This window comes from Amblyomma maculatum, chromosome 4 (assembly GCF_055883805.1).
Source record: "Amblyomma maculatum isolate TAMU_Amacu chromosome 4, ASM5588380v1, whole genome shotgun sequence".
NCBI classification, from domain to species: domain Eukaryota; kingdom Metazoa; phylum Arthropoda; class Arachnida; order Ixodida; family Ixodidae; genus Amblyomma; species Amblyomma maculatum.
The window spans coordinates 190,587,646-190,596,487 of NC_139347.1; the positions used below are offsets into that span (position 1 = coordinate 190,587,646).

Genomic DNA, 8,842 nt, shown 5'->3' on the forward strand with positions numbered 1-8,842 from the left:
AAGATGATTTCGGGGAACAAAACTACGAGGGTTTGCGTGATACGTACTTTCGAATGCGCAGCACAACCCAATCCCGCGCATAGTCATGGCGTGTGTCCTCTTGAATCTGTATGTCAGATTAAAATTGACATCACTGCTTTTAGATTGTGCTTAGTCATTTCTGCGGAAGAAAAGAGGCCTCCTCTCTTTTACAGATTCCCCGTGTCGCTTCTCGTGTGAGCGAGGTGCGTGCTTTCAGATAGCGTCCTGTCCCTTTTTCTGCCTTGTGCCAAACACACACGCATACACAATGTGTGTGTTGCTAACACACTAAAAACGAAGCAACGAAAGCCACTACTCGTACTAGGCCGGTAAGATGTTCCATCGAGCGGGGTACAAAGATCCAGAAAGTTGTAGCCTGAACGTTGGTAGCCGAGGCGCGCCTCAACCGCACGCCTGAGAGCTTTGGCTGGCGGCGCTTCGTTTGAAGACCAACTCTGTACTAGGACAGAGCCACACCACATGGGAGGCGACAGATAAAGCACTAAGCAAGCAATTGTGCGCTGAGCTGTGCTCCCTGTTGCAATGCGCAGACGACAGGCTAGACTCCCCCCACAGCGACGGCAGCGGTCATTAGAAAAGCCGTTTAAAAAAAAAAAATCTTCCGCGCGGCGGGCAGACCACACGCGCTTAGTAACGCCGGTCCACGGCCGGACTCAAGTGACAGCTGTGGCTGTCTTATCAGATCTCCGTGAGGCACCGGGTGGAGACAAGCATGCGCATGACAGCATTGCTCTCAGTCCACCGCCATTCGTTCATTTCCTGCGCTCTCTGTCTAAACGAGGGGTATTCCTTTAACTTACACTCCCCCCCCCCCTCCCATCCCCGTCAAAAAAAAAGAAAACAAGAACAGCGATCTGCAGGAACGGGTGAACAAGCTATTCAGTTCGTGCTTCGTGCTGCTGTGTAGCTTTCGGTCGGACAACTAAAATTGTTGACGTTTATGTTCAAATCAACACTTTGGTAGGCTGTTGCAAATTTGATATGCTCAAGAATGTCCGTGCACAATGTGCGCGAATACGTTTCTATTGTGGCTGTGTGTGTGCCCAGGATATGTGCACGACGTCATGCAGGTTCGAGGTGAGTTTCATTTTTCTACGGCCTTGACAGCGCAGGCAATCCGCTTTTTGAATATGCGGATATACTGCCCTGAATGGGACAGGTCAGGAGATGCGAACATAGGTGAACTGATGCAGAGTGTGGATTCGGGCTAGTTGGCGCATGTGTGTTGCTTTTCTGGTCCCGTACAAAACGCAGCTTTTTTTTTTTTTCATAACTGTACCTAGATTAGGCACGCTCTTTAGGAAGCATAACGAAGCCTTATGCACGGAACGCTGGCCTGTTCACCTTTCCCGCCGTAATGCTCTAGTTAGACGCTGTCCCGTTCTGTTGTCGTGTAACTTCAACAGTAATTGAACATAAACAAAAAACGGTCTTAGGTGCGGTGGCGTCTGTGGTAATCAGAAGCGCAACAGAATTACGTGTTTGACTTTGTGTGTTCTGTTTGTTCCTGGAGGGACGCGACCGGAGCACATCGTTGGTGGCACTTGCGGCGCCATGCCCAAAGAACCGCTTTTTTACGCGGCGTCTGCCAAATTGCCGTGGACAAAAGTGGTATAATCCACGCGAACCGAAACGATTGCATTTTTTCAGTAGAAAAATATGTGCCATACAAAATTGCTTGGATAAGATGGAAAGTATATCAAAGAGGGCTCGTATATCTCAGAAATAACTGCTTCTCTGTCAGAAAAATTTGCCGGGCAGATATCTCGGAAGGCGTGGAGTATACCACTTTTATGCACGGGGGTACATATCTGAAACTGTAGCCCACGGCCCCAGGCTTGCATGCTGTGTCCCCTTTCCCTAAAATCGAAGGGAGCGAGAGATTAGGCTTCTGCTGAATAGCGTTTCTCTGTTCCTTAAATTATATTGCATCGTTCTGTTTTTTAGTATGCCGTATAAGCCTCATGCCTTCCGTAAGAGGCTGGATAGAAGTTGTTCGTATCATTTCCTTCTTCACGCGGTGTGGACTGTGGAATATTTCGTCGCTCTATCTCCTTCAAACATACGGAGAGTGAATCGGTGGGCAGGTTTGCCCTGTGAACTACGGCAGTAGCTATTTTCCTTCCTTCTCACAATTTCGCCTTTTATTGGTGGCTTAGGGCACTGTCACAATTTTGCTTTGCACTTTTCACAGCCCCTGGTTTCCCGGCGCAGTGCATATCTCATTGTCAGCAGCTGTCGGAACATGTACCAGATGGCTCTTGCCAGTGATTCGCCACAGCATGAACGCAGCCCGCGTCTTAAAGTCCAGTATTATTCTCTCGAAATTCTGATTGTTAAGCATAAATTATCCACGCGGCTTGACACCGCCGACAGCGGATGCAGAGGAGAATTGTTTGCGTCTACTTCGACTCAAGAACATTGTCATAGGTCGAAAGTAATGAAAAATAACTACAAGATTAAAGCTGCTGAACATGAGGTTGAGGGTGAGGGGGGAAAGATAAGAATTGAGGATGAGGGTGTGTGAGGAACTGCAGTTTAAGTTGGGATGAGGGCGAGGGCGAGGGAGCGCCAGGAAATGAGTTTTTTTTTTTTGTTAAATTGAGGGTGACGGTGAGAGAGGCTCGCCGATTGGAAGGTGAGGGCGAGGAGAGCGCCAACAGCCTGGCCACGATGGTATAAAATGCCTGGCCTTCTTTCAGTCGTTCTCTTGCATCTCTCTGGATTTGTTGCGACTGCTCGATATTCATGATGGCTGCCCCCCGTAAGGACCCCAAGTTCTGTGAAATGGGCCGAATCATGGATGACGCAAGGGTCCAGGAAGACTTCGTGAGAGGTTTGCGACTGGCACCCCAGTCGTCTGCGGTGCGACCACAAGCTTCGACGGCCCCTGTCGGTCGTCCGGCGACGGCGGAGTTTTGGGGAGTGTGTGGCCAGCTGGGGTTCAACAGCGCTCGCCCGACCTGCGACGGACAAGTAGTCACCTTCTATCGGAAGTCGACGAACGGACGACGGGCCCAATTTCGGTGCAATAGATGCCGGAAGCAGCTTTTGCAGCTGCACGGCACCGCTGCACTGCACGGGCCCGCAGCTCTTCAGGCGACCGCTGGCACCTCAGCAAGTTTTTTCGCCAGAAAGGACAGCCTCGGCCACCCAAATGTCAAGTTGTCGCGATCTTATGCCCTTTATATCACCTACTGCATGGCAAAGGACGTTTCAATCACCAGCACCAGGGCTATGGAAGGCAACGACATTTCCAAGCAAACGTGCACCGACTGGTGCAATTACGTTCGCAAAGTCTGCTGCGCCGAGCTCCAGCTGCAGCCGCCGATGGGCGGTCCCGGTGAGGATGTGCAGGTCGATGAGTGCCTCATGCGGGGCAAGAGAAAGTACAACCGCGGCCGCCTTTTGGCAGGCGATAACGTTCCGCCCCACAGGCAGAACAATTACGGTGGCGTCGTCGATCGCGGCCCATGGATTTTAGGCATGATATGGGTGGCCACTAAAGAGCTGCGACTCTTCAAGGTCGACCGGCGGGACTCAGCGACACTTGGAGCCATCATCTCCGCAAACGTCCGTCCGGGGACCACCATCCTCAGCGACGAGTGGGCGGCCTACCAGTGTGTGCCGGGATTGGTGGACGGTAACGGGCTAAACATGAACTTGATTCACAAAACTGTGAACCATACACAGTTTTTCGTGAACCCCGTTACCGGCGCGCACACGCAGAATATTGAAAGCGCATGGCACAAAGTGAAGAACCGGCTGATACGAAGCGGGTGGCGGATGACGGATGGCCTCACGGACTCGCACCTCGCGTGGATGTGGTGGTTGTCGATCAACGGGCGACGGCGTTGCAGTGACCCTTTCCTACGGTTGATCGAGGCCATCGCACGGCACTACCCGATGTGAAGTACGTGCTCTATCTTCAGCCAGCCACTTCTTCCACTGGAACTCTCAAGGTCTTCAATCGGAGGCTCAAAGCTGTTCAGCAGCTTTTTTTTTTCTCCCGGTCCCTCTTGGGGCCACCAAACGAGCTTTGGCAGAGCAGGCATGACATTTACCATCCTGTCTCTGTCACCCCTGTCCCTCTCTCTATACGGAATCACCTTTTTGCTGATCCGATGAATCCGTTTGGCATTACAAACATTCGTCAAAGTTGGAACCGACAACTTTACGCTGATTCGCGAACTCAGCTTTGGTAGCCAAATGGCCGAGCTGCAAGCTTCTTTTACCTTTGGTTTTCAACTAAATTATTTTCCGGATTCATATTGCCTATTGGAGTGAAATTTATAGAACGAGTGCCCTCTGCTGTATCCACATGTTCTTCGCAGAGCTTTGCGCGGAGTGGGCGAACCGCCTCGAGCAGGACATGGCAGTTGTTAGATTATAGTAAATGCAGGTAAAGTAGTTCACTTTCGCCCTTGCGAAATTTAATGAAGTCTTTATATCCTTTTTAAGGTAACTCATCTGCCTTTATATTTTTGCATTGAAGTTATTTTGACTTCCCCAAACGCTATTCACCTCTTGGTCTTGCTCTCTTGTGCCAATCGACGCACTCCGAATGCGTAGTTCGCGCTTTCAAAAACTGACCTTTTTTCCGATCCAGTCCTGCGGCCGTCAAGCTAAGCCCGTTTGGCGGGAAGGGTTACCAGGACTACCTAGCATATTTTCTGCAAAAATTTGTTCACAATATTGGAGTGGACTCTGTTTCCGCCTACAGACGAGTGAGCCATCTGTGAAGACACCCTTACTCACCTCCTCCAACTGTTAACCCATTACAATGCGTTCAGACTACGTGCGCAACGCACGTATCGTTCGTAAGGATCGTAAGCGTAAGAGCAAAAAACGTAACGTGTCTGTTCAGACTACTGCCGTATTGAGCGTAAAATGCGCAACGTACGCAGCCGGCGTGGTCGTAAATGTTGGAGGACCGGCGACTTTTACGACTAGTAGAGATGCGTCTGTTACGACGTGACCAATGAGCATAGCCGTTTCGGTTTTCCCTTTCCGATCTCTGGGCTTCCGGTCCTCCCAGACTTCGCGCGCTGACGGATAGCAGACGGCACCACTCGACGTTCTGATAGTTCCGACACTGCTAGATTGTTTCGGCTCGCCAGTGTTCGTGTTGTGTTTCTGCCGACTGCTTAACAATGTGCAGTACAGGAGGAGTGTCTTCACTGTGCAATGATGAGCTGCTCATCGGAGAAGTACGGTAGAGGCCGGTTCTTTATGATCAGCGGCTGAAGTCACACAGTGACAAGCAACTACAAAATGATGCATGGCTGCAAATATCCAGTGCATTGAATCAAACCAGTAAGTGATTTTCTAATTTTCATTTGTGGACAAACTGCAATCAAATTCTCTCTCTCGTCTAGAAAATTGAAGTTATGGCGCAGTGCGAGTGTTGATAATGTTTGCGGTAATGCGCTGTCCGTTTTGTTTCAGCGCATTTTCGCAACCCGTCAGATATACCTACGTACCATTAATTACCGACATGTTTGCAATGATGTTTTTATGTGGTAGGATAAGGATCCTGTCAAGGTGTTTTTCGGGCGTTGTTGGTGCTGTGTCGCTAACACAATGTGAAGCGGCGATTTCTGGTGCAGAGATGGGCTTGGAAATCTCTCACGAGTGCGTCACTGATTTATAGTTTAAATCAGCATGAAATCTAGCACAGAAGTGCTATTCGCTGCATGTGACAACCATCGGTGTAGAGTTGAACCGTACACCGAAACATTCAAGGCTGCCTATGGGAACGGTTTGCAGCAGTGTCTGCATGAGGACCGACTATGCTATCACTTCGTCGCACATAATAAGCCATTACCCTTTTTGATTCTGTTGCCACCCTGCCAAACTCAGACTGGCAGGCCATAATAAACGTTCATATAGCTCACTTCTACGTCGGTGTACATAAACATTATGCTCGGCTAGAAATACGACAGCAGCCAGCTTCCTTTCAGCGTACGCCGTTTGCAATGTGTTGTTTGCATTGTGTAAACACGTTCTTTTTCTATGCTCAATGCAGCGGCAGTGTTACAGCACCGCTGGAACTATCTGCGACAGAAGTTCCTTCGACTACGAAAGGTGTATGTAAAGTCTGGAAGTGGCGCAGCGGACGTGGAGAAAGCGTGGGTCCTTATGCCAAACCTTATGTTCCTGGTTGACGCTATACAACGCCGAAGGTAAAAGCGAATTATTTGCTTTATTGCTTGTCAGTAGCTGTGGAATTTTGCTGCTAAGCATGGGTTGATAATTTTAGAAGCAGCTGCAGCGGCCATATTTTGACGAAGAAATGCAAGCAGTTACGCTGGGCTGTTGCGCAGGAGGAAAGCATGCCCCCGCTGTTCCTTTTTGGTTTTAGATTCTTTAGTGCTTTGCGACCGGAGGCGTCCAGGCGTTTGTAGGACGTCTTCGTTGACAACAAGTGAGGGAACAGTATTGCCCTGCAGCAAAAGGCCGATGCTTAGCAAGGTTGTGGTCGGGCCGCAAAACCGAGCTGGCGTGGACCCACTGGTGTTTGAAAGAAGACCGCCGTAAAAGACGAAAACTAAACAGCATATCTGCCGAAGGGGGAGGAGTTAATGGGACGCGTTTCGCGAACGTTTGTGTCTATTGCGCACCCTGACTCATTGTTTGGATACAGCTGCACGACCTTTTTAGTCGCCGCACCGAAACGTCTCGAAGATCCCTTTCCAACATTCGTAAAGTGGATCTCGTGGGAAGCGTTGCTGAAGGACCGCGCGCCAGAAGTACGTGTGAACGGGGGTTGTCGAAAAAAAAAAAAGAAAAAAAAAAGGGATGTACCGACTGAGATAGGAAATTCGCCCCGAAACAAAAAGACTCACCCCGCTATGGGCCAGATGGAAACTCCCCGCGGGCGTCACGCACCGCCTTGCTTCTTTGACCGAATGTTGGGGAACTCTTGTGAGCGGCAGCATCAAACGTTTGCCGGCAGAGTACTGGGGAAGCGTGAGGACGGAAGCTGGCGTGCAAGGCCACTGTCACACTGCCTGCGGTGGACAGGCATGCGCTTGAACCGAATTCGTTCACATTTCTAATTTCTTGCTCTGCTGTAGTTTACATTAGAATTTGTTTTGAAGAAAAAAAAAATGTGTACCGTCACAAGTAGTGCTGGAGAATGTGTTTTTCATCGGAGCCTAATTCATTGAAGAGAAAATTTCTAGCATTTATGTTCAGTTGTACTCTAACAAAGGGCGACCAGGAGTGGAATATTTACAAGCTAAAGCCAGCCTGTACAATTGGGCACATTGGCTTGTCAATGTTAATGGGAAGTTTAAAGACAGCCCCATGTGATACAGATTTGCATTGCACTGCTCTCTAATTTTAATAATGCCTGAGCTTGTGTGAATATAGGCATCTAATGTGTTTTTGTTTTTGTCATTACTGTACGCAGCCTGGCGAGAAGAGACGAACCTACAGTTGCAGTTCCTTTGACTCAGCAGCCACTTGAGCCAGTCAATGACTCAATTGCATCTGTGGAAGGTCTATGCCGCACGTTCTACGTTGACAGCACTCAGGAGGAGACGTCACTTCCTGAGGATATTATGCAAGTGTCACCCCTTCCAGAAGCTTCGAGAGAGCCAAGCAATGAGGGAGATAATAGGTCTGCAGCAAATGTACCTTCCTGTTCAGGAGAAACGGCTGCATCGGATAAAAACAAGCGCACAAAAGAAAGAAGAGCGACTTGGATGAGTTAATGTTGTCAACGCTCCAAGCGAATCGCCATAGGCTGAATGAGCTAAAAACAGCTGCCATGTCAGTAGATGACGGCGAACACTTCTTATTGAGCTTGAAAGGCCTCCTCGGTAAGGTGGATGAGCGTAGAAAAGAGGACCTAAAACTTAAAATCCGCTAACTATTGGTTGAGGAAGCATTCAAGCTGAACGATGCAGATGTTTAAAGGAGTAGAAGCCCTAAAATTTTGGAATGTATTCTTTTGTTCTGTGTGATGCAATATACTCCGCCTCGGAGGCGGTTTGCAGCACTGTCAAAGACGGGAAACCTGGCTCAATGATGATCATATGCACTTCAAAAGATAATTGTGCAGTTACTGTCGCCTACAGGCATCACTCCCCTCCATTAAATGGCTGGAGCGACAGCAGCAGCCCAATTACCTATTGTAGTGTGCATGATCCTCATTGGGCCAGGCTTCAAACATATGCTGCAAACAGCTTCTGAGACAGAGTAAAAACCATATGCTGGTCATATTTTTTTTCTCTTACATATAGAAGTAATAGTTCCCATAGAACCTGGATTAAATGGATGCATTTGTCTTTTTTTTTAAGGTAGGAGGACAACACAAAAATCAAGCACGTCGCCAGATAATGTATGAAAGTAAAATTGTCGAACACCTGATGCCCCTTCAACTAACTATAACTTATGCTTTATTTTCTGCTTTACATGTTGTTATATCTTATTTGCTATTATCTCACTTGATTTATTTTTGCATCGCGCCGTAATTTTGCTCATTTTTCCATTGCTTGTTCGTGCTGTATTTTGCTCTTTTTTCCTAGCATATCCGAGAAATGTTCCATATGTTAACTCTACCTCTCGATCTGTACACAATGCCCTCGGGTCCTTAAGATCGAGAAAATGAAGTGAAAAGTTTCTGTTTATTATTATGCACCTAAATGGCCGAACAATCTTGTTACAAAATATTTATGCAGTGCAAAAGCCCTTTACGAACGAAATAAACATTATCAAAACGACGCTTGTGTTCGCAAAACATTTATTTCATTATTAGTGATACATCATCACTTATGCAATACAGTTACAG

The 8,842-nt window shown here is 48.2% G+C and overlaps 1 protein-coding gene and 1 pseudogene across 1 annotated transcript; both read left to right on the plus strand.

Annotated features, from left to right (window-relative positions):
* The first annotated feature begins 3,372 nt into the window (after nt 1-3,372).
* Nucleotides 3,373-3,954, plus strand: LOC146193877 (uncharacterized). Its single transcript, XM_084600134.1, has one exon. It carries the CDS (start codon nt 3,373-3,375, stop codon nt 3,952-3,954), a length of 582 nt encoding a protein of 193 aa, XP_084456260.1.
* A 1,241-nt stretch (nt 3,955-5,195) lies between these two features.
* On the plus strand, nt 5,196-7,966 carry LOC146193878 (uncharacterized; annotated as a pseudogene).
* The last annotated feature ends 876 nt before the right edge of the window (nt 7,967-8,842 follow it).

Excerpts from the sequence above, each read along its gene's own strand:
- LOC146193877 (XM_084600134.1), top strand. The coding sequence starts at position 3,373 with ATGGGCGGTCCCGGTGAGGATGTGCAGGTCGATGAGTGCCTCATGCGG.